The sequence below is a fragment of the Falco cherrug genome, chromosome 11, assembly GCF_023634085.1.
Source record: "Falco cherrug isolate bFalChe1 chromosome 11, bFalChe1.pri, whole genome shotgun sequence".
Taxonomy (NCBI): Eukaryota; Metazoa; Chordata; class Aves; order Falconiformes; family Falconidae; genus Falco; species Falco cherrug.
The window spans coordinates 4,676,304-4,702,943 of record NC_073707.1 but is presented as its reverse complement, the minus strand read 5'-3'; the positions used below and the strand labels follow the sequence as shown (position 1 = coordinate 4,702,943).

General features: G+C 61.8%; 2 protein-coding genes across 8 annotated transcripts; one reads left to right on the top strand and one right to left on the bottom strand.

Annotated features, from left to right (window-relative positions):
- The first annotated feature begins 999 nt into the window (after window positions 1-999).
- Window positions 1,000-2,323, top strand: MTERF4 (mitochondrial transcription termination factor 4). Its single transcript, XM_055723754.1, has 3 exons — window positions 1,000-1,479; window positions 1,556-1,740; window positions 1,817-2,323. Exons 1-3 carry the CDS (start codon window positions 1,161-1,163, stop codon window positions 2,168-2,170), a joined length of 858 nt encoding a protein of 285 aa, XP_055579729.1. The 5' UTR covers window positions 1,000-1,160; the 3' UTR covers window positions 2,171-2,323.
- Window positions 2,324-2,374: 51 nt separating this feature from the next.
- On the bottom strand, window positions 2,375-24,902 carry SNED1 (sushi, nidogen and EGF like domains 1). 7 transcript variants are annotated; one of them, XM_027801088.2, is made up of 33 exons: window positions 24,576-24,902; window positions 21,304-21,591; window positions 20,588-20,728; window positions 19,733-19,895; window positions 18,717-18,842; window positions 18,450-18,563; window positions 17,532-17,645; window positions 17,141-17,254; window positions 16,892-17,008; window positions 16,475-16,600; window positions 16,101-16,205; window positions 15,529-15,642; window positions 15,252-15,368; window positions 14,659-14,775; window positions 14,456-14,572; window positions 14,098-14,211; window positions 13,843-14,016; window positions 13,569-13,682; window positions 12,540-12,653; window positions 11,998-12,111; window positions 11,797-11,910; window positions 10,867-11,163; window positions 9,479-9,662; window positions 9,276-9,388; window positions 8,495-8,773; window positions 7,925-8,069; window positions 7,496-7,578; window positions 6,615-6,701; window positions 6,284-6,400; window positions 5,712-5,799; window positions 5,011-5,094; window positions 4,739-4,776; window positions 2,375-4,300 (listed from the first exon to the last, which is right to left on the bottom strand). In XM_027801088.2, exons 1-32 carry the CDS (start codon window positions 24,777-24,779, stop codon window positions 4,740-4,742), a joined length of 4,335 nt encoding a protein of 1,444 aa, XP_027656889.2. In that variant the 5' UTR covers window positions 24,780-24,902; the 3' UTR covers window positions 2,375-4,300; window position 4,739. The 7 variants fall into 7 exon arrangements, with proteins under 7 accessions (XP_027656889.2, XP_055579727.1, XP_055579723.1 ...); XM_055723752.1 differs by having other exon boundaries at window positions 5,712-5,802; window positions 10,867-10,929; XM_055723748.1 differs by lacking the exon at window positions 5,712-5,799.
- Between the last annotated feature and the right edge of the window lie 1,738 nt (window positions 24,903-26,640).

The following is a 26,640-nucleotide window of genomic DNA, read 5'->3' as shown; positions in this document are numbered from 1 at the left end:
TCTCCCTATAGACAACGCAGATCTTGAGAAGGGATGCACAGGACCACAGAGATGAGAAAGTTACAAGAGGATGGGAACAGTAATCGGGCAGGCTGTGGTCTACTGATCCCAGAACTGAGTTTGCGCAGAAGTAAAGGTCAGTCAGGGGCCGCAGCAAACAAGACTAGAAGCTTTCATCTGAAGACTCCAATGACCACCCAAAGACCACCAGGGAAGATGATTGTGCGTGCAGACCAGACATTTGCATATAGTAATGAGTTCCAGGAAATCTCATGTGTATGTAAATGAGTTCACAGAAATTTTATGAGTATGTATAACTTCATGGTACATAGTCTCTAAAAGTTTGCCAGGTTGTTGGAGCACTTATGTTGGGGCTGCCCCCAACGCTGCAATAAAGGCTGCTTGGCTTACTAGGCCTGCTGTTCCTGAGTGTTGTTACACTGGGCTCCTTACCCAGCCTCCCGCTGCGGCAGGAGGTCAGGATGCTGCTCGTCCTTATATCGGTTTCACCGTCCTCTCTATAGCCCTTGGTTTTGATGAGGCAAAGGCAGCGGGGAAAAAGAAATAGATTCAATAAAGAGGATTTTAACCAGTTCCCAATACTGAGGTGTGGGCAACAGGCCTGCGTGGTGAGTGGCTCGGCCGGGACTGGGCTTCTGGGAGGGCAGTGGGGCAAGTGCGGTGGGTCTGTCCCGCTGCTGCCGCAGGTCTGCGCGGCTCAGCCGGGCGCTCAGGCCCCTGCAGCCCCCCAGGGTCCTGCAGCGGCGCCCCCGCGCCCAGCCCTTGGCCCCGGCACCTCGGCCCCGGCTCGCAGCTGCGTGACCCCGGGCTACGACGCGCTCCGCAGCCCAGCGGCGGCACCGAGGGGGCTGCCCGCCCTCCGGCCCCGCCAGCGCTGCCCGTCGCCGCGCCCCGCTCCGGCGGCAGCGGCCGGTGGGCCCGACCGAGGCGGGGGGGGAGGGGCGGGGCAGGAGGCTCCGCCTGTTCCACTGCGGGCTCCGCTGGGCCCGAGCGCGCCCCCGGTGCGCGGACAGCGGCGGGAGGGCGCCGCGGGACCGGCCGCGGGCTCCTGGGGCGTCGAGCGCGGCCCCAGGCCCCGAGGCGAGGGCGGAGCGCGGCCTCGGCGGGGCCCCCCGGCTCCTCCCCGCGGCGGCCGAGACATGGCGGGGCTGCTGCTGCGCGGCGGCGGGCGGGCGGCCGCGGCGGGCCTGGCGCCGGGGCTGGGCCGCGGCTGCTGCGGGGAGGCGGCGGGGCTGCGGGCCATGGGCTTCAGCGAGGAGCAGGCCCGGCGGCTCCGCGGGCTCCAGCCGCGGCTCGGGCCTGAGCGCCGGGAGGCGGCTGCGGCGCAGCTGCTGCTGCTGGGGCTCAGCGCCGAGGCCGCGCTGGGGCTGCTGGAGCGGAGCCCGGAGCTGCTGCGGCTGCCGCCGGAGCAGCTGCAGGAGCGCGCCGGGGAACTGCGGCGCCTGGGGCTGCAGGGAGGTAGGGCGGCGGGGCCTGGGGGGTGGGGGGCGGGGGGACACCGGCCCCCCCCGCCCGCTCAGCCCGGTGCCCGCAGGCCGGCTGCGGCGGGCGGTGAGCCGCTGCCCCCAGCTCTTCACGCTGCCCCGGAGGCGGATGGCGGCGGTCGTGCGGCTGCTGCGGGAGCGGTGCCTGTTCACGGCGGAGCAGCTGCAGGAGGTGCTGGGGACCTGCCCCGCCGTGCTGCTGGAGGAGCCCGCCCGCCTCCACCTCCACTTCCAGGTGCGGGGCCGGGGGCGCGCGGGGCCGGGGGCGCGCGGGGCCGCGGTGACCCTGGAACGCCCTGTCCCGCCTCTAGTATGCCTACTTCAGGATGGGGGTCCAGCAGAAGGAGATGGTGAAGGCCCAGCTTTTCCGAACGCCCTTCGCCGAGCTCAGGAACCGGCACATCTTCCTGGAGCGGCGGGGGCTCTACCAGACCCCACACAAAAGCCAGACCCAAACCAGCAACCCAAAGCTGAAGGACATCCTGGAGCTCCCGGAGGGAGCCTTCCTGGCCAGCCTGGCCCGTTCCACCCCAGAGGAGTATGAGGTCTTCAAGCAGCTGCTGGCTCGAGAGGAGGAAGAGGAGGAGGAGGAGGACAGGGATGCACTGTACAAAGAGGAAGATGAAGACCTGGATAGGGAAGGAAGTAAAGCAGCCTGGGAGTGAGGAGGTGAGGCTCCAAGGTGCCCGAGCTCTCCCATGCTGCTGCCCAGCCCCACTGCTCTCGTGGGTGCACCAGGCCCCCACCTCATGCAGGCACCAGCTGTGGTGGCTGCCGGGCTCCCTGTGCAGGGCAGCAATAAATTCCATATTCCAGAATTCAACAATTAACCCTCGTTCCTCCTCATTGACCAAGTACTTTAAAAAATATCCAGTTTCCATGAAGTGTTTTTATTTAAAAAAAAACAACCAACAAACAAACAAAACCAAACCAAAATAACTAATTAATTTCCAAGGCTAGGTTAAAACCCTCTGGCTGCATTACATGCTGTGCTGGTGGTGGGCCGGGAGGGAGGCAGCAGGCTGCTGTGCGGGCTCGCAGCAGAGCCACGCATCCCATGGCTGCAGGGACAGGCCCTCCAGCAGCACTGACTGGTCTGGGGGTGGCACTGACCCAGCGCTGTCCTGTGGCAGGGCTGCGTCCACCTTCACAGCCCGCGTTGGCGCTGGCCTTGTGGCTGCCAAGGCAGGGGTGCAAACCTGCAGCCCCCAAACCTCCCCTCCCCTGTGGATAGCAGAGGCTGTTCTGGCTTTCCCCTCACCCTGCTCTTCCAGGCAAGGGCTAGTTTCTTCCTGTGCCCTTGCGGCAGGGGGCTGGAGCAGGGTCAGGCAGCCTTGGAGGAAAACGAGGCGTGTGTCACCATCTGGGACTCTAGCTCTCCTCTGGGAGAAGAGCTAGAGCCTGCGCAGGAAGGGAGCATTGCACCGGCCTGCTGGTTGTGGCTTCACATTGTCCCTGCCGCTCCCAGGCTGCTGCCAGATGCCTTGGCAGCTGCTTCTCTGGGACAAGCACTGTCAGGCTGCTCCCCAAAGCTCCTGCACCTGTTCTGCTCCAAGAGCATCTTCTGAGCTGCAGCTCAACATGCGTGGCTGAACAACAAAGCGCTCTGCGATGCTCGCAGGAGGGGAAGGCTGCCCCGTGAGGATGCCCCCCACACTGCTGGGGAAATAACACTCTATACCATAACTACAATATATCTCTGGTAGATATTAATTTATAATATACACTGTGTACATTAATACACAAATCTATGCTTAACTAGTGTTGTCATACAAACTCACAAAAACTAGGAATGTTTCTAAGCTACACTTTTTCCTTGTCTGCCCTGCCACAGCTGTTGGACAGCCACCGTGTGCATGCCGATTCTCTCCTCCACAAACAGTGCTGGCACCTCAGCACCACATGGTGCCACAGGGAATGCAAACAGGATGGCAACAGAGCTCGCTTCCTCACTGAGCCCATGATGTGCCCTGCACTGGCTTGGAGGTGATTAGTGTCAGAACAAGCATGGTGTTACACCTCAGCTGATGAACTTCACCCTACACATCGCTTTTAAAATTCTTTCTAGGTGCTATATTGCTTTCCGAGCTGGAAGTTTGGTTAAAACCAGGGATTGTTTACAAAGCAAAGAAGAAAAGGCAGGCAGTAGAAGCTGCCCAAACGTGCCCCACTAGAGCAGAGGAGACAGGGACGTGCCCCCACTGCCCACACTTCACTGCTCAGGGGGGCTGTTCACCATTTCCAAGTCCATCTACATAGGGAAGGTCTTCTCCAACCAGACTGTTGTGGGCCACCTTCCAGGTGATAGCTAAGGCTTTTTGGTCTACATTATATTTGTTGTATCTGTTGTATTTGGGGGTTATAGGTAATTTATAACCTTGGATTACAGAAACAGGTTGGTACAGATGCTGTTGGCAGGGAGCTGGGGTCAGCCCCGCTGATGCCTGAGCAGAGCTGGGAGCCTGTCACTTGTGCAGAGTGGCTGGGAGGGACCAAGTGGGGCTGGACCCTCAGGGGGCTGCTGCAGTACACTGGTGCTCAGCTCCTCGGGGGCAGAGAGGCGGCCAGAGTAAGGCAAGCCAGAGCAAAGGCAGTGCTGGTCCGGCGGAGGGAAGGGACTGCTGCTTGGCGTGCCGATCCAGCTGCATGTGCCTAACGGGCTGGAGGAGAGGGAGAGGCTGATGCCAGGCAAGAAGGTTCCCCTGCTGTGTTCAACCCAGTGAGCAGATCTGATCTTCCTGGTGTTTTAAAAAGCCCTTAGATGTGGAAAGATGAAGCTTCTACTGCTTTGAACCCTGTGAAGGAGCAGGAGGAGAATGAGCTGATGTGCAGAGTTCCCCACTGCTGCCTCTTCCCACCCTCTGCACCCGTCTCAGGCTGGGAGAAGGGGACCTGCCCCCTCCGGAGTTCCAGCCTTTGCCTTGCTCAGGCAGGCAATGCTTGGGCCCTTTTTGTGCAGAAATCACTTGTTCATGGGGCTGCAGAGCTGCAGGGAAGCATAGCATCGCCCCTACTCCTCCAACCCAGCTGTGACCAGGAGCCATCAGCTGCATGCCCAAGCCTGACAAGCACAGCAGCTGGAGAGCCCCTGCACGCCCTCAACGTGGCAGCATGAGCCTGGGCTGTGCTCTGGCCTCCAGCCTCCTCCCCAGCTCCCTGCACAGAGATGCGCACAGCCACAGGCAGGAACTGCCCCTGCCTGCAGCTGAGGAGAGCCTGGAGCAGGTACTTACTCTACGGCTTCTTCAGTGTGTGACTGTTGCTTGGTTTTCTGAAAGAGAAGGGAGGAGAGCACCATCAGCCAGTGCTCACAGGGAGGGAGGGCATGCTGAGCCAACATCTAAGCCACGGTCATGCGCTCCTCATGCTCTGCTCTGCACAGGGTGCTTGCAGTCCGCCCCCAGCCTAAGCACCCCTTCGTGTGTGGGGTGACACTGCCAAGCTGCATCCTCCCATCCCTGGCCACAGGACAGTGCACTCAGTACGCTGCCGCTGCCAGCCATACCTGCTGGTTGTCTTCTCAGAACTGGTGCTCGCACAGCTCTCCTTGTAGCAGATGTCCTGGTGTACCTTGTAGACTCTCCTGTACCTACACACACACAGAGGTGAGTTCTAGGGAATAACGGGGACAGATTTGCTTTTATAAGTGCAAGGTGGGAGTCTGGGGGCCTCCTCCATTTCCTTCCAGACTGTGGTAGCCAGCCTTAGTAGGAATGGGGCTGAGCCTGCTGTGTTTGAGGGCTGGCAGCACATAGCCAGGCCCCTGCGCCTCCATCACGGGAAGGCTGGGGAGGGGCAGGGCTCAGAGCAGAGGCCCCCATGCTCTGATGCTGCAGGAGGGCTGGCCCTGGCCCTCTGCTTGCAGATGGGGAGGCAGTAGGCAGGGGATCTGCTGCTGCCTGGGGGTCACACACACAAAATCCAAACTTGCTGTCACGTAGGTGGCTAACACTGCTACGGGGCTGTCATTTCAGCAGCACCCTGCCCTGACACGCAGCTGGCAGGGCAGCCCCGGGGGCTCGAGGGCACATGAGGTGGCTCAGCCTGTGCTGGGGAGGGGGCAGCTGCAGCCACCTGGCAGCTGCCAGCCAGAGTCTGAGACAGCCTCACGCATGCTCTCCCCTCCCCAGAGTCGAGCTGCAGGGAGACATCCCTGGCTCTGACCACAAGAGGAAGGGGGGAGCACAACCCGCAGGCAGTACTCACAAGTAGTGGCAGGTGCCTCCTTCCCACACGGGGAATGACTTGGTTTCCGAGTACAGCCGTGTGCACGAGTGTGGCACGTTCTTGCAAGCTGCTTGGGGAATAGGAGAGGGGAGCTATCAACAAGCCCATCTCTGGCCCTGCCTGCCTGTGTCCTGTGGCAAGGGGCTGGTAAGTCCCCCCAGCTTCCCCTCTGCTCTCCTGGAGGGCTAGGCTCAACAGAGCTGACCCGCTGGCAGCAGCAGAGCCCCCAGCCTCACTATAGTGGGCAGGACACGAGCCTGGCAGAGGCAGAGGGCTTGGCCAGGAGCGGGGAGCAGACCTGCACTCCCAGATCTGCCTCAACTGGCAAGAGCAGAGCCCAGCCCCTCTCTCTGCAGCCGGCAGAGCCCAGCCCTCTCTAGTGGAGCCTAGGCATGGTGGGAGCCCCTCGGCCAGGATGAGCTGGGTGCTGACAGGGTGTACTCCTTGACCTGCACCCTGCAGGATCTGTGGCTGGGATTGCTGCCAGGCTGGGCACATGCCATCCACCTGCCGGAGGGAGCTCAGCCCTCCAGCAGCAGTGCAGCACTCACCCAGCTCACAGAGCCGGCCCTTGAATCCTGTGCGGCAGTCACAGTGGTAGGACTCAGCATTTCTGCTGCAGGTGCCTCCGTTCCTGCAGGGGTTCGTGGAGCAGTTCTGCCCCTCACCTGCAAACCACATATGGCTGTCAGACCCTGGGGCCAGGACACAGCCCTACCCACCCCCTGGCATACGAGGGTGCTCCTGGGGACCACACTGTGTGACCCTTGTGCATCTCCCAAAAGGGCAGCAACAAAGAGGGCAGGCTGGTGCCAAACGCCCTGCCTGCTTGTGGGGCCTCAGCTGAGTCCCTGCTGCTCCTGTGGCTCCCTCTGGACTTACTCTTGCTCTTTGCCTTGTGCAGCTGCAGTGCCAGACTGCCCTGGCTGGACACCTCCACATTCTCCAGCTTCACTGGAGCCTCCGGCTCTGGGAAACAAGAGGGTCAAATGTCACATCCAGCTGGGGCCAGATCCAAAGACTGCCCCTCTGATGGGATTCAGCCTGCTCGCAGCACAAGGGGGCTGGTCAGGCCTCAGGCGGTGGTTTAGCCCTTCCCCGTTGGCACCCCATAGAATTAGGGTGACCACCCTGCCCTTCCTGGGCATCTGTGGGACATGGAACCCTGCGGAGGCAGGGGCAGAAGAGAGATGTGCAGCAAGCTGCCATCAGGTGTGCTGGCCCCCTCCCCACCCCACGGTGGAGGTGGGGGTCCCAGGCCTGGTAGGATATATCTCGGGCCGGCACTTGCATCCCTGGTATTCTGGGGATGACAAATAGGGGACTGGGCCTGTGCCAGCAAGGGGCTTCTTGTCCAGGTGCTCTCCTCGATTGCGAGGCTGTGCTTGGGGCTGGGGGCTGGGGGCATGGGGGTGTCAGGCTGCTGGGCAGGCAGGGGCTGTACTGGAGGGCTGCAGGGTCACTGCCTGGGCTCCTGCAGCTGCTGGCAGGGAAGAAGGCCAGCCGCTGCTGCAGCCAGCACTGCCTCCCATCAGCAAGAGCTGGGCTCCCCAACCAGCTGTGCGTTACCCCTGTCCCTGGGCAAGGGTCTAGAAGCAGGGCAGAGGTTTGTTTGCCCAGGGAGAGATCGGAGGGCTCTGCCCTCCCCTATGGCTCCCCCAGCCCTACAGCAGCCTGCCCAGCTGCCACCCTGTCCCTGGGGGGAGGCCTAACAGATGGCACTGGGTGACAGGAACGGGCCAGAAAGGCAGCAGAGCTCTTACGCGTCTTCACAGTGATGGATTTGCCCAGCGTAGTGCTGAACCTGGCGCTGATCCTCCCTCTGCCATCCACCAGCTCGGTGAACCTGGGATAGGAGAGCCATGAGGGTACAGGGCACTGCAGGTTCCCCAGGCCACAGCCACCCCATGTGCTATGGCTGGAAGCAGTTGGATAAAGCACTCGCTGGTGGCATCAGGCTTTGGTGCAAGCACTGTAGGCTCAGCTGTGGGCAACATGAGGGGGCCTGCTCACCGGGCAAGGGCCTGCCTGGCTCAGGACCCCAGCAGGTGGGCAAGAGGCTGCAACCCAGCAGGAGCATGGCTTGACCCTGTGCGCGCCCAGACAGGGGAGCTGGAAAAAGGGGCTGTGCTCAGCCCAGTGCCTGGGCCAAGTGCTAGTGGAAGAACCAGGAGTGATGGAGCAGTGCCTACCTGGGGGCTGATGAGGGCTCCTCAGCTGTGTCATGATCTGCTAGCAAGCGCAGTTCAGGTAGGAAAGCTGGGGGCAGCCTGTTGCGCAGGACCCGGGGGTGTCCAGTTTGGCTCCACCGTCTCTCTGGAGCCCCATCCCTCTGCACTGCAGACCAAATTATTAGGCTTAGCAGGGAGCAGGCCCCAAGTCAGCACAGCAATGCAACTCTCTGCCTCTCCCCTCATCCCCAGGCTGCCTTTTAGGGCTGTCTGGGGACCTATGCACACTCTCCACACACCTGGGCTGCAAGTGCCTGTCCCCGTGAAGCACCACTGAGCTGTAACTCTGCATCTGCCCTCTGCTAACAGAGGTGGAACCCCGCCACCCCCCACCTCCCTTTGCAGGGGACTTGTGTCCTGCCCCCGCAGCCTGCTGCAGGCACCTGCTTCTGGGGCAGCAGGTCCCCGCGGACTCATTATTCTGTTGGTCAACTGGTTTCCTACGCCCTGCCCTGATTCTCTGCTAGCCAGTCAATCTCTCATGCTGCAGCAAACCGGCACCACCCCAGCCCTGGCAAGCTAGGCACTCACAGGTGGCGACATAGAGGTGGATGGGCTCACTGTGCACTTGGCCTTGCTCCGTGTTCTGCACAGCTGTCACGGACAGGCGGTACCGCTGCCCAGGGAGCAGGTCCCGCACTGTGTAGGACACAAGCTTCCCGTTGGGCACATAGCGGCTCTTCACACTCTGAGCAGTGGTAACATTGATGATGTACCCCTCCACGGCACCGGCGGGCGGCTGCTCCCATGCCATGGACACGGAGGTGGCAGTGACGCGGGAGGCAGTGAGGTTTTGCGGGGGGAGAGGCCCTGGGGCAGGCAGGAGGAGGGGAGAGAAAGGGTCAGCACTGGTGTCCTTGAACGGTGACTGCCCGGCTCGCCCACACACCGCTTTACAAGCAAGCCACGCCCCCAGCTTGCCTAGCCACGCCCCAGCCAGCCCTCGGCTCGGCTCCAGCCACGCGATGTGCCCGGAGGATGCTCGGCGCTGGGCGGGCAGGCGAACCCCCAGCTCCGGTCCCTGTCCTCCACCTGCCTTACAGCAAGGGATGAGTCAGGCCCGTGTGCGCCCCACGTGGGGCTGAGCTCATGCCGGTCTTCAGCAGCAAACAGCATCTGGCAAGGGAGGACACGCCGCTGCCCTTCCTGCCTGCGTGCCTCCTGCCCGCCGTGCTGGCCAGACGGGCTGCCTGCCCTTGCAGCTCCCCCTCCCTGCAGCTTTCCTGCTGGCCTTGAGCCGCACCTGCCCTGCGCCTGCTAAACCCCTGGGCCCCTGCCATGGCACGGGGGCAGCGAAGGCAACCCCACTCACTCGTCCACACATGGAAGGGGGCTGTGGCCAGGCTCTCTGAGGGGTGGTCTTCTGTCCCCAGGCCGCTCAGTGTCGTGACATGGACAATGTACCTCTCTCCTGGCTGCAGGTCCCTGCAGGAGAGGAAGGCAGGGTGGGAAGGGGTGAGGCTGGGCAGCCTCAGAGGGCCACCTGGCCCAGCACCCGCCTGCTGCCCCACTCACAGGAAGGTGTACTTGGCCACGCTGCTGTTCAGCTCCACGGTGTGGTCTGCCAGGTCTCCTGGCTGGTGGATGGAGACACGCACCCTACTGACAGTGGAGTGCTTGACCCGGTGGAGAGCCCACTGCACCGTGATGGCGCTGGCCGTCACGTTTGTGATCTCAAAGCCTTCCACCGGACGCGGTCCTGGCCAGAGCAAGTACAGAAGTCTGTGGTCAACCACTGGTCACTGTGGGTCACCCTGTCCCTTCCCCATGCCCCTGCAAGGTGGGTCCTGCCTGTCCCTTTGCATCCGCTTCCCCAGTGGGAACAGCTCAGCACCACCTACCCCACCAAACTCACACCCCCTATACCACTGTCCGGGAGCAGGGGTGCGGGCAGGTGGGATGCACACCTGTCTGCCTGCCTACAAGGCCTCATGCCACCCACGGCACCATTGGGACCGTCCTCAGTGGACTGGCTCCAACCCCCTGCTACCAGCTCCAAAGGGACTGCAGTGCCTGGCCCTGGCCCTGAGCCCACCGCACAGCCCAGGCTGCCATCCCGAGCCCAGATCTCACTGCCTCTGGCCCCGGCTCAGGGCCTCCCAAGACTGTGGCTGGGGGCATAGGCCCTTGCCCTGCCCAGTGTCACCATTGCCTTCTCCCCCAGCCCTCACTCAGCCGCAGCCTGCTGGGGGGGGGGGGGGGATCTGGCCCAGGGGCTTCTCCCACCACCCCCTTCTCTCTTCAGAGGGCACTTTTCTAGGTCTAATCCCCTCCATTCTCAGTTTGTGCTCCATTTCTACATCCACCTGCCCTAGAACGCAGAACCAGAACCTCAGCTGTGCCACCTGCTCGTGCCCTGCCCCCGGAGGCCTCACCAAGCCTCCTGCCCTCCACCTGTGGAGCAGAGGTCCTGCCAGCCCTTGCCCACCCTGGCACACCCCCACACCAGGCTGGGCAGGATGCAGGGATGACTTGCCCATGGGGCCCCGCTACCCAGCACCGGGGCTTCCTCCAGCTCAGCCCCACAGCACCAGGGATGTGTGCTACCCCAGGTCCAGTGTCAAGAAGTAACTGGTGTGGTGGGCGCAGCCTGGCTTTGATGAACAGGATCTGGGAGCGGTCCCCGCTGCCGGCTCCCTTACCAGCCCCTGGGCAGGGGCCCAGTGAGCCTTGGGGGGTTTGGTCCCCTTTTACTCACAGCAGAGAGAACAGCAAGCCTCTGTGCCAAGCGCTTTCCAAAGACTCCCAGCTGGATTTTAGGATCTGCGCCACCAAACCCACCAGGGTCTGACACCAGGCTGGGCTGTGGCTGGAGCCGGCGGCGGGGAGGAAGAGGCACAAGCCCCAGCACTGCAGGGGCTGCATGTGCTCACAACCGCGAGTCCCCCTGGGACACTACTCACTAGTGCGCGTGGTGAGCATGATGGGCCTGCTGATATCATTCTTGTTGTTCACGTTGCGTTTGACTGAAAAGACAGAAATATTGTAGGCTCTGCCGGAGGCTAGTGCCCGCAATTGGTGGGCAGAACGACTTCGGTCCACAAAATCTGTCCTGCGGTAAGAGCCGTCGAGGGATACGTACGTCACGGCGTAGCCGTCAATGAGTTGCCTGGCAGCTGCGTCCTCAGGTGGGTGCCAAGAAATCAATACACCAGTGTCCTCCACCCTTTCCACCTTTAATGAGGTTGGTGGCAGCAATTCTTCAGGGTGTGGGCAAAAGCAAAGGGGAGAGGTAATGCCATGAATCTTTAGAGAACAGACCCCGGCAGCAAGAGGCAGAGCGGCAGCAATGGAAGATGGGGCCCTTGCTCTCTCTCCCTCAGTGCGCCCAGCAGGAGCCCTGCAGGCACCAGCTACCACAGGCCTGGCAGGCACAGGACGAGTCAGGGCACCAGCAGCGCTCCCCGCCACTGCAACCCAGCAGCACCGGTGGCCAGGCATTTGCCACCACCTGCCAGGATTGGGGCGCCAGCAAGACAGGCCAAAGACCACACAGAAGCCAGTGCTGGCCATGAGAGGCTTCCCTCGGGTGCCTCAGCCTCCCCTCCTGAGGGCATCCGAGGGATTGCCATCGCTGCTGGGGGCCAGGGACACCTGTCCCCAGTGTCCTCATGCCAAGCCTGGCACCTGCAGCAGCAGCTCAACACACCAGCACCTGCCTGCAGCATCGGTGGGGCCCAGGCTGCCCCCCATGGAGACAAGGCCCCAGCCCTGCCTGCCTCAAGGAGAGCTGCTGGTCCCGGATGGCGTCAAGCCCCATGTAGGTGGTGGCCACTGCCAGGTCAGTGTCGAGCCCCATGCCATGTCCTGGTGCCGCTGATGAGGGCCTTTACCTTTTTCGCAGCTCTTGCCTGTGTAGCTGACTTTGCAGGTGCAGCTGTGGGTGCCATTGCCGGGCAGGCAGTAGCCTCTGCTCCCGCAGGGGCTGGAGAAGCACGGGTCGCTGGCTGTGGGAGAGGTGCCGGGCCCAGCGGTGTTAGCAGTGCTGGCTGGCCCAGGGGCCGCCCAGCACCGAGCTGCCCTGCCCGCCTCACCTGTCTCGCAGTGGTAGCCGAAGAAACCCTCCGGGCATACGCAGAGGTAGGAGCCCCCATAGCTCTCACACTCCCCTCCATTTCGGCAAGGGCCCGACTCACAGGCGTCCACTTCTGGAGGCAGGGGGAGGCCAGCAGTGAGCAGGGGCCCCAGCGTGCCAGCAGCCAGCCCCGCAGGCCAGAAACAGCCCCTCCGAGGGGGCAGCAGGACAGACATGCAGCCTGGGGCTCAGTGCAGCCCATCTGGGCCCAGAACCCCACCCAAGTGCCACGGTCACCGCATCCCCTGGCAAGGGGTGGATGCCTTCAAAAGGGCATCACCAGCAGACACCTTGTTCCTTGCTCCCTCCCCACTGGATCGGTTTCAGCTCTGCCCCCAGCACCAGAGGCCAGGAGGTGCACGAGGCACCAAGCACATGGAGCAATGGCTCAGGTTCAAGGTCCCCAAGAGCTGACCAGCTGCCTGGTTCGGTGCCAGTCCTGGCCACATGCTGCGGCCCACAGCCCAGCCTCCTGCCACCCTGGTAAGGGCAGGTCCCTACCTGTCTCACACTGTGTCCCCACAAAGCCCTCAGGACAGAAGCAAGCGAAAGACCCAGGGAGGTCCCGGCAGGTCCCTCCATTCTTGCAGGGTTCTGAATGGCATTCGTCAACATCTGGGGAGTTATGGGAGGAAAGAGTGCCAGCTCAGCCCGAGACAGGGGGCTCAGAGAGGCAGCACTTCTCCCACAGGGTGCAGACCCTCCCCACATCACTTGCTACCCCAAAGCCCGCTGGCCAGGAACAGCCCTGCTCCTAGGGCCGTTGGGAGCCCACTGCCCCACACCTGCCCCTCCGCAGGGGCTGCGTTGGGAGCTGGCCATGAGGAAATGCACTCAGGGACACCTGGCAGTGTAGGACTGTGCCAAGAGGTCCCATAGGGTGCCTGTAGCATGTCCCCTCCTCTAACCCCTGGCAGGTACCCCACCTTCTGTCACCACTGTCCCCTGCCAGGCCCTGAGGAGCTGGGCTAGAGATGCCTGCCAGAGTCCCACCAGCCCTGAAGCTGCCCATTACCCCTTCAATGAGCACCCACACACAACCACAACCACATGCATACACAGGAGCAGGAGCACAGGGCAGCCAAAGATGTGCAGCCTCAAGTTGAATTTCCTCCCCGGTCTTAGCTGACAGCTTTGGAACCATGCAGCGCACTTCCTACCCAGATCCCGAGATCAAGGGCTTGTCTGCACAGGCTTGGCATGCATCAGAAGCCACTGCCCCCTCAGCGATGGGGGATGCCCACACAGCATCCGCTTGTGGGAGGACGCAAGTAGCACACCTGCCCCTGCAGCCCCGACCGGAAGCAGCATCTCCCCACTGGCTCATCCCACAGCTGGCTGGGAGCTCTTGGAGAGAAGCCCTTGCCACAGACTGATCTGAGCACAGACAGAGGACCGAAGCCAGTGCATGCAACTGCAGGCAACCCAGCTCCTGACCGTGGGGGTTGTTCCCCGGGGGCTGGCAGGTGAAGCAGGGTTTGCTATGGCCACCTGTGGCAGCCCCGAAGCATTCCTGGCACAGTCTCTCACCTGACTCGCAGCGGTGGCCCACGTAACCCGGCTCACACAGGCACAGGAAGCCAGCGATGCGGTCCTTGCACTGGCCACCATTCAGGCAGGGCTGGGACCAGCACTCATCAATCTCTGCAGGCATTTGGGCAGGGGAGAGACAAGGTGAGAGCTATGAATGCTGGGCAGGGGTCCCCAGTGGGGTTAGGACCAAAGTATGTGTCCTGGGGTCACCAAGCCATGGTTGTGACCACAGTCCACTGGGACATCACCGCAGAGCTTGGCCACTCCTCACCATCACATTTGGGGGGGTCACTCCAGATGCCTGGCAAGTGGCAGACGCGTGGGTGGTTGTGCTGGCTGAGGGCATAGCCCAGCTCACACTGGTATTCAGCCAGCGAGCCCACCCTGGTGGAGTTGAAAGAGGCCTGGGCATGCTTCACCTCACTGGGGACACCGCAGTCAACCTCTGGGGAGAGACAGGGGGGTGAGGGGGGCCTGCAGAAGTACCCTGAGCCCCTGGCTAGCAGGGGCAGCACAAGGCCCTTACCAGACTGGCAGTGCTTCCCTACATAGCCCACTGGGCACGTGCAAGTATAGCTCCCGCCAAGGTCCTCGCAAGTAGCGCCATTCTCGCAGGGACTAAGGAAGCACGGGGAGGGCACTAGAAGAAAGCGGAGCAAACTGCAGAGCTGACAGAGCCCAGGAACCAGAGCCACCCCTCTTCCCCCTCCAGCAGTGCTGCCCTGCCCTCCAGCAAGGAAGAGTCAAAGCACTCCAAATTACGGGGAGGGGGGTTCAAAGCAAGCAGCGAGGCTCGCCTGCTGCTGCCATGGCTGTCAGCTCTACCAGCTGTCCCATCCCCTCCCCAGGCAGCCCCAGCCCTGGCACATCCTGCTTACACCCACCAATCTCGCAGTGCCGGCCGGCGTAGCCTGGGGGACAGTCACACTTGTACTTGCCGATGTAATGGAAGCAGGTGCCCCCATTCTGGCAGGGCCCTGAAGCGCAGGGGTCCGGCTTACCTGGGGGCAGAGGGTAGGCGGGAGCTGAACAAGCGAGTGGGACAACTGCCACCTCTCCTCCCCGGGTGGGGGCCAGGGGGCCGTACCAATCTCGCAGTGCTTGCCGGTGAAGCGGTAAGGGCAGGTGCAGTGGTACTCGCCATCCGCCTCCCTGCAGGTGCCCCCGTTGCGACAGGGCCCCGTGCTGCAGAGCCGTGGCTTGGCTGCAGAGAGAGTGCCAAAAGCAGGGGTCACCCACTGCTGCAGGCACACTGAGAGCCACCTCCTCCTGCCAGCGGCCTGCCAAATCCCTTGCTGTTGCAAAGCCGAGCACACCTGGGCCTCACAGCCCTGGGCTCAGCAATACTGCAAAACAACATCCCAGCAGATGCACACCAGGGCTGCCGGGGGAGGGGGCACGGGACAGGTGGCTGCTCCTGAGGCCAGAAGCTCAGGCATGTAAAAACTCCAACACAGATGGTGTTGCGCAGGAAACACAACAACTACATCGGCTGACTGACTGTCAGGGACTGTGAAGGGAGCCATGCAATCCTCCCTCCACCCTGCAGGATGGGATGGGATGGGATAACACACTCCCAGCTGCAGTTCAGCAAGCAGCCACCCATCTCCCACGAGGGTCCAAGCTCTTCTCCCACCCTCTGCCAGGTCCTGGGGCTGGCAGGGAGCTCCATGTGGATACCTTTCTCACAGTGCTTGCCAAGGAAGCCTCGAGGACATTCGCAGGTGTACGAGTCATCGTGAACCTCACAGGACCCCCCATTCAGGCAGGGCTCAGAGTCGCAGGGGGATGGCATCGCTGCAAAGCCAAACACACAGGGCATCACCGAGCACGTACAACCAGGGGTGCAAGGGCTGTTCCCCGGCTGATGATGGTTATAACCCTGCTCGCCCTTCCAGCCCCTGCCAAGTGTCCTTCCCTGGGGATGGTCCTGCATGCCCATGGACGAGAAACTTACTGTGGTTGGTGCCATAGTCAGTGTGGCAGACGCAGAGGTAGCTCCCACCATACTCCATGCAATACCCGCCATCCGGGCACTGCGTGTTCATGTTGCACGGTGTGGTGGTGACTTCTGCAAACACATGGCCAGCGCCAGCCTCCGTCAGCCAGTGGCAGGAAGACACCCAGCCAGCTGCCTGGCCAGAAACAGGAGTCTCCTAACTTTGCAGGGTCTGATGAGACAGGAGGGACCTTATGTACCCCACACCACAGACAGTGCAAATGGCAAGGGCCAGCCTGGATGCCCCACAAAGCTGCAGGGCGGAAGTGTACAAAGACTGTGGTTCCCTCCCTACCCAGGGGAGCCAAGATGGGGCCAGGGGCTGGGAGATGCATGTCTCAAGGGGGAGCGATGGAGATGGAAGCATTGCCTCCTCACTAGGGGACAGTATTTCCAGGCTCAAATTTAGCGCGTGCCCCCGGTACTGTCGTAGGTTCAGGCACAGACAGTCTCCTTGCTTGCCTGCAGCCTGCTTGGCTCAAGCATCCCAGAGAGGGTGCAACGACAGTGAACAAGAAGCTTTCACCTACCGAATTCACAGAGGAGACCAAAAAAGCCAGGTGGGCACTGGCAGATGGTAACATTCCCTTCCAGACAACTGCCCCCGTTGCGGCACTCGCAGCCTTCTGAGAGCTCTGCAAGACAGGAGACGGGAGCTTCCCAGGACCCTCCTGCTTGCGGGACTGGGACAGCCAAGCAGCCTTGCCAGATACCACCCATGGGAGGGGCTCAGGTGGGCAGCAGCCATGAACCCCCGAGGCATGGCCTCCTTCAGTGGGATGGACCCGCTGTTTAGTCCAGGAGCCCTGAACAGGATCTCTGGGGTTGCTGCTTCCCCTTCTCAGGAGCACGAGGCCTCCCCTAGAGATGCCACACACCCCCAGAGACACCCCCCAGTACTCACTGTCTCGACAGTCTTGCCCAGTGTAGCCCTGCTGGCATTCGCAGACATAGCCCTGCTCCGTCTCCAGGCAGCTGCCTGCATTCTGGCATGGGTGGGAGAGGCAGGCACCGGGCACACGGGGCCCACCTGTGGGGAAGGGGGAGGCTGAGCCAGAGCCATCCCGGCCTGAGGGTGGAACATCCCCTGTCCCAGGGGCTGGGCAGAGCCAGTCTAGCCTAGCTTCATGCTGGAGACCCTGACATTGCCGAGCACCCACTGGAATGAACTCCATCTCAGCAGCACCACAACCCCTCTGCATAAGCTGCCCGCCAGCTTTTGGCGGTGCCTACAGCTGACCTTTTTAGCCATTTGCCTCTTGCTGCCTGGCTCCCCCAAAACCAGCTCCTGGGCTGGGCTGAGCTGAGCGTCTCCACTCACCGTACTGGCAGTTGTTGCCGTAATAACCTGGGGAGCAGGTGCAGATGTAGCGGCCGGGGCGGATGTAGTTGCATGTCTGACGGTTCTGGCAGCTCCGGTCCTCGCAGGAAGACGAGTCTGGGCAGGGAAAGCAAGCGTGCAAGTGATGAGCACAGCCTGGCCCTGAGAGAGGGACTGTGACAGCCAACAGAGCATGGGGGACACAGTCCCTGGCATGGGTGGTCCTGGGGTGCAGGCAGAAGCAGGCACCTGTCTCACAGCGCTGTCCCACGAAAGGCTCCAGGCACATACAAGTGTAGTTATTGACCAGGTCAACACAGTGCCCACCGTTCAGGCACGGGCTGGACTCACACTCATTCACCTCTGCAAGGGGAGGTCAGGAGAAGCTGTCAGGCCACACGCAGGCACTGCCGGGCTGTCGGTTCACCCACTGCCTCCCATCCTGAACGATGCTCAGGAGGCAGAAAGCCACAGTCGGGGAAGGCAGGGGAAGAAAATAAATAAATAAAATCGGCACCACTGGCAACATTGAGCGCTCCTCTCCCAAAACTCTGGCCAGGAGTGAAGCACAGTGGGAAGGCAGCTTGTCAAGGCATGAAGCGCCACCATCTCCCCACCCATGGCTGCTCCTGCCACCCACCTGTCTGGCAGTCTGCACCCGTGTACCCTGGCTGGCACAAGCACTCTGCTGTTCCATTCACCACCTGGCACCTCCCGCCATTCTGGCACACCCTGCTCTCACATGGAGACTCTTCTACAGCGGGACACCAAGAAAAAAAAAAAAAAAAAAAAGAGGGGGTGTCAACTCAGGCACAGGACCAGCACACAGAATCGTCTGCACACAGGGTGATGCTAGGGCTGGGCAGAGAGCACAGCTCACAGCCATCAACACTCCCTCCAGCAGGAGACAGCCATGTCCCCAGGCACGGCTCTTCCCAAAACCCTTCCCTCGGCAGCTCAGCCCTTTGATCCCCCTGCGCCTCTTGGATGCCATCGTGCTGCACTGGGCGTTTCTCCCTCCCTCCATTCCCCAAAAGTCAACTCCCTGCTCACCATCTCCACCACCGCGGGGGCTCACTGGGAGCCAAGTGCTTTGGCGGCACCTCCACCAGCAGGTGGAGGCCAGCGGAGGGGGAAACCAGCCACCACGGCCTCTGCCAGGGACTGGGAGAGTCCCCACTGGCTTCAAAGGGCTTGGGACCAGAGCATCACCTGCAACAGCAGGGCCTCCGAGACTTGTTTAAGCACTAATCGCCAGCTTTCCTCACTGAGGGAGTGGTGGTGGGAAGAAGTGCTGGCAGCAGCGCTAAGCGGAGCCCTCAGCGGAGAGGGCTGCCAGCAGCAGGAAGGGCTCATGGCCAGAGCAAAGCTTCCTTTGCCTGCAGCAAGCTGAAATCCAAGACGGCTGTTGCAAACTGCTCGAGCCCAGCAGCTGCCGCAGCAGCCCTGGTCTCAAAGAGCCCCCCACCAAGAGCAGCAGTGCCCCCTGAGCCTGGGGTCTCAGCTCTTCATGCGCGGCAGAGAGCCAGCCCTGCTGTGCCGGCAGCCCTGCACTCACCAGTCTCACAGCTGGCACCTCTGAAGCCCAGCGGGCACCTGCAGCTGAAGCTGCCAGCACCATTGAGGCAGGTGGCTCCGTTCTGACATGGGTGGGAGAGACACTCATCCACATCTGAAACAGAGCCCCAGGTTGGGGCAAGCGCTCAGGGCAGGGACAGGGACAACCTGAGGGACAGACAGACTGCCAGCATACAGCGGTCATGCCAGCAGCGAGACCTGCTCCCCATGGCAAAACGCCGGGAGGGAGCTTGGGGCCGGCACTCACCGACGTGGCACCTCTTCCCGGTAAAGCCAGCCAGGCAGGAGCAGGTGTAGGAGGGGTTCCCCGTGATGCAGTCCTCGATACACTTCCCCCCATTGAGGCAGGGCCGCAGTGTCAGGCAGACAGAGGCTGTGGGGACAGGCAGTGCCCCCCTGTCAGCCTGTGCCCCAGCAGTGCTCACCCACCACCTTCCAGCCACACCAGCGCCAGGGTCTGTCCCTGAGCCCGCCCAGCTCCCTGGGGTGCTCGGGAAGCCCATGGGGGCCACCTGCCTCACGGTGGGGCAGGGTCTGCTCCTCACAGGCTCCCCTGGGACAAGGGGGGCAGTTTTATTCCTCATGTGCAAGGGTGAGAGGCTGCACAGGGTCAGCCCTGCCAGCCAGGGGACATAGATGACGTGCCTTCACCTATCACCCGAGACAGAGGGAAAGGGGGTGGCAGAGCCCCTGTACAGCAAACCCACCAGTAACGCGAGACATGCGCAGATCACAGGTGGGAAAAGATGGCTGGGGGGAGCAGGGACGAGGAACGGGAGACCAGCAGCTCCGTGGGGAAGGTGTCAGGACCCCTGGGGTGGGGAGCGTGGCTCAGCCCTGGCACCCTGGCCCCGTGGGGGAGGGTGGCACCAGCCTCCTAGGACTTATGGAGATGTGCATCCCCCAAGGGTGTCAGCCCCTTGCACCCTGCCCTGCCTGCCAGTGGGGTCCCACCTAGGCACCATCACCTCCTCCCCAGCCTCCCTAATCACTCCCCGCAGGCTCTTTTATCTCAAAAGTCTTCCTCCCCACCCCATTTGCTCTCCCAGCCCCTTCCCAGCCCCAGGGCACCCATGGGTGCCATTCCCAACCACGGCAGGCAATGAGGACAGTCCCCCCATGGCTGCCTCCCCTCCCTCCCCAAGCCCTTCAAGCAGTTTCCTCCACCCCGTGGAGGTGGGGGTTGAAGCAGGGAAAGACGGGGCTGGAGAACAGTATGGGGTTGGGTTGGGAGTTAAATAAACCTAACTGCTGTCCTCTTACTTGTATTGCTGCAGCCCCCCACTTGCACCTGGGCATCATCGATTCTGAACACCCAGCGCCCGGGGATACCCACATTTGTCGTCATCTCCACGTCAGCGATGTCATCGGTGCGGGATCCAGGGATGTTGAAGTAGCGCTTTCCATCACCAGCGTTAAAACCTGCCTGGGAGGACAACAGCAGAGGGTAACAAGACATCACTAGTGTACAGAGGGAGGCGGCTGGAGCTTGAGGGCTCATGTCTCTCGCCCCTCAGCACCACTCGGACCAACTGTCCCATTCCACACAGCACCAGCCAACGCCCAGCCCTGTCCACACGCTGGGACAGCAGATGGTGCACGGGGGTGAAGTGGCCACCCTGCCTGCACGGTCCCTCCCCTGGGATTCAAAACCCATCTGCTTCCTCTCCACCTGCAGCATCCTGCCTGCTGCAGGCTGGCAGGCAGGGGGCCAAGCACAGATCAACTGCCACTAAATTCACATATCCAAACGGGTACTAGCGGTTTTGCGGGTGTGGGTGTTGGCTTTTTTTCCCTTAAACACAACAACGCACACAAGGATTAAATAAAAATACAAGCAAAAGCTATGCTGGCTATAGCAGCTGCTCTTAAAGGCTGAAGTTAGGAAGGAAAAGGGACTACAAGGCAGCAGCCAAGGCAAAGACCTGTGGTTTCAGGACAACAAAGCCCCCTGTATGATCTCGGCTTTGGGAGCCAGAGCACACACAGATATTTAAGAACTTTTTTTTTAAAAAAAAAAAAAAAAAAAAAAAGTGCAGAGGGAGCCAAACCAGGAACTGCAAACTTGCAGGGCGAATAGGCTACCTGGGCGCTCTAGGGGCTGTGTTTGCCGCTTACCTGTGCTGCGATGCCGCCGAGCCCGGCAAAGTCCCCCCCACTGCTGGCGTGCATACCCGTGGTCCAGGTGATGGACTCATAGTTGAAGATGGTGAAGGACAGCTTGCCATCCGTGATGAGGACAATCTGGAAAGTGTTTACCTGCAGCGGGGAGGGGAAGAAAGCAGTGAGCAGGCAGGCGAACTTGTCAGAAAATAAAATGGCGAAAGCATTTAGCAAAGGAGTGTTTCTTTCAGCCCCAGTCCTCCTCTGCTAGAAAAGGCAGTTGGGTTTAATTATTTTTAATCCTAAGGTGTTGCGATTCCCCTGGCCTAGCACCCCAGCCAGCCGAACAACTCTATTCTCCTCCCAGGGGAATGGGAAAAATGGGGAGGAAACATGGTTATTTGGCCTCTGGAAAAAAGTCACCAAACGCCACATGCGACCCACTCCTCAGCACAGGCAGGCAGGCAAATGCTGTCCTGCTGCTGCCCAAGAAGGGGAACGCAGCCTCCACGTGGCACAAAGAGGAGTGTTTGGATTTGCCAGCTCAGCGCTGCTCTGTCACGGCAAGGTGTCGTGACAGAGCCACTGGGGTCGGCTTATCCCTACTGACAACTCCATACCATGTGCAGCTGGAGCACCACTGCCATGAAAGGCACCAAAGCTCTGGTGGGATGCCCCTTTTAAAAAAACCCTACCCCTAAACTAATGGCCGCTTTGCCCCACCTACTCACCGGCGAAAATGAACTGCCCCCAAAGAAGGTCACTCGGTACCAGGTGGCAATGAACACCCACTGCGCAGAAAACCCCGGGAACTCGGGGAAATACTGTGCGATGTCCCTGCTTGCTCTCTCCAAGATGGGCTGTTCAGTGCTCTCCCGGTAATACACATCGCCTGCCCGCCGGTTATCCACATCTGCCCAGAAAGCCGCCACCACACGCCGGTCCTTGGAGATGGGGAAGGCCACCGGGGTGAACTGGGAGACCTCCTTCAAGAATGAGATAATCCCATTGTTGTTCACCTGCAGAGAGGGAGGGAAAGAAATGGGCTGCCACAGCTGATTCCTGCCACCGGCAGGAATCCATGTTTTAAAGGCACTTTCCATTTCACCATTCCTTCCCACCACCACCACCCACCACCACCCCCCGCTTTCCACAAATATTGGAGCGCTTCCCCTTCCTGCCTTTGGAAGCGGAGACGTGCCCCGGCACCCGCAGCCCCCTGCCTCAGCCACTTGCTTGCTGGAGTGCGGCTGTGGGGAGGCAGCCACACGAACAAACCCAGCCCTGTTCTCCGCCGCGGCCGGGCCAGGGAAAGGGGGAACAGCTGAGAAAACTGCAGCAGCCCCGGTGCTTTAAACAAACAGCGCCCAGCACACTTGGCCAGCTCACACCGATGCTCTATTGGCAGGGACAAGGGGCTGTTTCGCTTGCTCCCTGCTCTCTTACAGCTGACATGCAGCCTGCAGGGCTGGGGTCTAGGGCTGAGCATTGCTGCCATCCCCCTGGCAGAGGGGGTCGTACCCATGCCAGACAGCCGCCAGCCCAGGACAGGGGGAGTCTTGCTGGGCAGCAAGCCATCCACCGGTATGCAGCAGTCTGAGCGAGTTAACAGGTCCCCGGGTAACCAAGTGCCACCATCCCATCCAAAGCCCCCTGTGCTGTCTGGGCCTCGACAGGCTGCTCTCATTAGAGTGGGGGATGCCAGACACCCGGGGTGAGATACTGCAAGCTCCAAGCTCTCCCCAGCACTAATTAACTGGGGCAATTAAGGTCCTGGGATGCCCAGCCCAGGGACACATAGCAGAGGCAGCCCTCAGTCCAAGGAAGGAAGCTGGACACAATGGATGCTGCTGCCAGTAGTGCTGCCTCCTGGCTCAGGGATGCAGTGGGAGCGAGGAAGGGGAGGAAAACCCTGCCTGCACTGCTGCCTGAGCAGGGAGCGAAGGGGCAGGGATCAAAGGGAAACACTCTCGCCTTCAGCCCCATGTTCCCAGGAAGAGATCCCTGCTGCAGTGGCAACCCAGCGGGGCAGGAGGCTCCCAGCAGCTTCGGTCCCCTGCCCACAGTGCTGCCTGCAAGCAACAGCAGGACAGGCAGAGGCATACAGCCCCCCAGCTGAGCTCCCTGGCGTGCAACGCCTGGCACCAGCAGCATCAGCCTGGCAAGCCCTTGGGCTGCAGGGTGATAAAGGGAGGGCACAGTACAGGCAAGAGGCTCTCAAGCAGACAGCGCAGCCCTGGCACACAGCAGGCAGGGGCAGGCAGTGGTGTCACGCTTGCGTGCTGACAAGAAGCCAGGAGCCAGTGTCCTGCCAGGAGCCACGCTGAAGCCAGGGTGCCTGGATGCTCAGGCAGGGGCAATTGGACTGTGAAAGTCCCATGCAGCCCCTGAGAAAGATCCCCAGTCCCTCCATGCAACAGGGCAGTCCTTGCTGTGACTAAGGGGAAGAGGATTCCTGTTTCCCAAAGCCTCCGTAACCCCACAGTGTCCACAGAGGAACATTCTTCCCCTGATTAAAGCAAGATGGGAGAGAGCTGGAGCCAAGAAGGGCTTTTTTTATTGTTGCTGGTTTTTGCAAAGGAGGAGGGGGAGGTTGAAGGCAGCCCTCGAGGACAGAGGTTTCCAGGTGAGCACAGCCCCGTGCCAGCTCCCCCAGGACAGTGGCTCCCCAGGGAGGAGCAGCCCTGCCACACAGACCTCCATGCTGGGAGCCCACGAGCTGGTGCTGCAGAGCCAGGGGGATGCACTGCCTTTGGACCCCTGCAGCCCCTCCAAGACCCAGAACTGTGCTGCAGATCCAGTATGGAATGGCCATCACATCACCTGGCTTCTCCCAGCCTCGTCTATCTTCCCACTGTTGCTTAAGCCCCAAGCCCACATCCCCCCCACCCAATGGCAACTTTTATTGGGGGGCGGAGGGGAAAGGCACCGGAGAGGACCAAGGACCTCCTGTGCTTAGCCCAGGTGGTGGGATGACGCACAAGTCTGAGACGGCATTGAGGTGATACTGAGCCCTCTCCTCCACCAGCCAGGTCTGGATTGTCAGTCAGCCCAAGCAAACCAGGGAAAAGAGAAGGAACAAGGATGCTGGAAGATTCACTGCACCAGGTGGGAGCTGGCAGGGGGAGCACGGACTCCACCCCAGGATGCAAAGGCAAGAGTTCAGAGCCAGCACCACCCAAAATGCTCTGGGGACAACCAGGCAGTCGGGGCTGCTCCTCTGCCTGATGGGGGACACGATAGGCTGCTTCTCTAACTTTTGGGGGACATGACAGTCCTGGTGTGACTCGAGTTCTCAGGCTGCAGTTGAGGTGGCTCGGGGGCTGCAAGGGAGCACCCTGCCAGGGGCCCCAGAAGCCCAGCCATCCTGACGGGCACAGGGAGGAGAGGGAGCGGGATGTGCTGAATGCCCAGCCGAGCCTGCTGCAACACAACCCAAAGGGCAGCTGTGTTCATTCTGCACGGCACCCGGAGCCCCGCCACCTCCTCCCCAGAACACCCGCCATCTGGGGGACGCGACACGCCTGCTCCGAGCTCTCACCCACCCGCCCGCCCAGCCCTGCTCGCTGCCGCTGGGACCCCCACGGCACCCCGCTGCTGGGCCAGTCCCATCGGGCGAGGGAATTTCTGGCTCCAGCCAGGGCTGCGCTCGGGGCTCCCGGCTGCAGGCGAGCACTTCAGCCGGCATCCCCAGCACGGCGGGGCCGCGACCCTCGCCAGGGCCGGGACCCCTGTTGCGCTCCCTGAGGCTGCCCCCGCGCCGCCAAGCCAGGGCTCCGGCATGGCCAGCGTGCCTCCGAGCCCCGGCACATCGCCCCTCCGCCGTCAGCACACCGGTATTCCGCTGACGCTCCGAGTTACATGGGGACCACCCAACAGCCCCGGGGAAACTCCGATGCACTTGGACGCATCCAAGCAGGACTGTATTTTAAAAACAATGAAAATACATAAAATGAAACGGGAGGCCCCGGGGGAGGCCGCCCCCCCAGCCCCCGGTACTCACATAGAGGCCGGTGTGGCCCGCGCCGAAGAAGGGGAAGGGGACAGAGAGGGGCCGCAGCTCGGAGCCGCCGTCGTCCTGCTTCCGCGTGGCGGCGTCGCCCTGTGCCGGCCCGAAGGGGTAGAAGTCGGCCAGGGGCACCACGCCGCCCGCCCACAGCCACTCGCCCAGGGCCACCAGCACGACCCAGCCCGCCAGGCCCCGCATGGCCGCCGGGACCCGCCGCTCGCCTCTCACGCCGGCACCGGCCACCACAGCATGACGGGGGAAAGGCACCCGCCGGCGGGCGCGGAGCTGAGAGGCGGCGGCGGCGGCTGCGCGGGGCGGGGCGCGCGGGGCCACGGCTCGAACCAGGCGCCCGCTACAGCTCGATGCGCCGCCGCCGCGCTCCTTCACCCCGCTGGCCTCGCCCCGCCGCGGAACATTTGCATAGCCCGGGCGGGCAGCCAATGGGTGGCCCGCGCGCTGGGAGGGCGGGGGCAGAGGGGCGGGGCATGCAAATGTCGCGGGGGCAGGGGTGGGATGGGCGGAGCGGAGGCGGCAGCGCCCACCGTAATGTCCCCCCGCCCCCCCCGCCAGCGCCCCGCAGGGCTCCCCTGCTACCGCCCTCAACGCCCCCCGCAGGGTCCCCCGGCGGCCCCCGCGGAGGGACCCGCCGCCTCCCCCCTGCCCACGGGGGAGAAGCAGCCACCGCCCCAATACAGGCGTGGGTGCAGAGCCCCTCAGGGGCCAGCCGCTGCCCCGCTCCCCGCAGCTGCAGTTCAGCAGCGGCTCTTCGCTGCTGCTTTAAAACAGCGGGCTGGAGGGGAGAAGAAAAAAGAGTGGAAGAGAAAAAAAAAGGTGTTATTTGCTTTTTTTTGCCCCCCTCCCCTTTTTTTTTTTTCAGGTGCTAAAAATATTATCAGGAAATTCTTTTCAGGAATGCCATGTTTTAAGTTATGCTTTAGGCTCAAGGGCCTCTTTGTCTCCGCTGGAGAAAAAAAAAAACAACCCACAACACACCCACCCTGCATTTATCATCAGCAAAGGGTTTTATCAAGAAAGCCCGAGTTTCCCAGGGCACTGTGGGGGCTGCTCCCCAGGGGACCCCACTAAAACGCACCACTGGTTTTGGTAGTTCATTGACAGTGAGCGGGGGGCGCTGCCTGCAGCATGCCAGGCAGGTGCTGAGGTGGGGTGTCCGGCCGCCCCAAGGGCTCGGTGCCCCTTCGCCTCCCAGTGCCCAACCTGTTCCGGGCAGGAGTGGCTGGGGGGCCTGGGCGCAGCTGGGGGGGCCGGGAGGGGACCCCATCTGGCCCCATCCAGGGTCCCTGCAAACCAGGGAGGGCTGTCGCCTGCTCCTGGCACTGGGATGACGCTGGAATCTGGTCCCCGGCTCCAGAGGTTTTCTGTGTTATTCCACACTCCCGCTGCATAAATATCCTCTGCTGTAACGATTGCAAGGCACATTTGAAAAGGGGCCAAGGAACAAATTATGTAAAGAGTGAAGCAGAGGAGCAAACAACAGTGGGACTGGGTTAGGACCAGCCGCAGATGCTGCCGTGGAAAGTCTGCCTCACCAGGGGCCCAGCTCTGTCATTGGTGCGAGGGTGCTCCCAAAAGCCTCGCCCCCACGCCGCTGGCCACCCCGAGTGGGATCACCACCTCTCTGCAGAAAGGAGAAACTGAGGCACGGGGGAGGGGCCGGCAGTGAGGCTGGGCACCGGGGGGACGTTGCGGGCAGCAGGGATGCAGCACCCGAGACAGAGCTGGGTGGGCTCCAAAGCTCCAAAACCCCTGGCCACACCAGGACCTGCCCCTCCCCCCCCCCCATCAGAGGGGCCCCGAAGCCGGACCACGAGGTCTGCCCAATGCCTTGAGACACCAGAGCACCTTGGCGGGACCCAAGGTCCTACGTACTGCCAGCCCCCACCCAGCCCTGCTGCCAAACTCGGCGAGTTGTCCCTGTCCCTTTAAAAATCTCCTGGAAGAAAGTGTTAAAAGGAAAGGGAGGGGGGGAGGGGGAAGCGAAATCCAAAATAAATAAGCGGCCACATCCGGATTTCTCCCTCGAGACACTAATAAAGGC

Coding starts and splice junctions, on each gene's coding strand:
- MTERF4 (XM_055723754.1), top strand. CDS start 1,161: ATGGCGGGGCTGCTGCTGCGCGGCGGCGGGCGGGCGGCCGCGGCGGGC. Junction 1,480..1,555: donor GCGCCTGGGGCTGCAGGGAG/GTAGGGCGGCGG, acceptor CGGTGCCCGCAG/GCCGGCTGCGGCGGGCGGTG. Junction 1,741..1,816: donor GCCTCCACCTCCACTTCCAG/GTGCGGGGCCGG, acceptor TCCCGCCTCTAG/TATGCCTACTTCAGGATGGG.
- SNED1 (XM_027801088.2), bottom strand. CDS start 24,779: ATGCGGGGCCTGGCGGGCTGGGTCGTGCTGGTGGCCCTGGGCGAGTGG. Junction 14,776..15,251: donor TGGCAAGCACTGTGAGAAAG/GTATCCACATGG, acceptor CTCTCTCTGCAG/CCAAGCCACGGCTCTGCAGC. Junction 12,112..12,539: donor GGGGACACAGTGTGAGACAG/GTAGGGACCTGC, acceptor CCCTGCCTCCAG/AAGTGGACGCCTGTGAGTCG.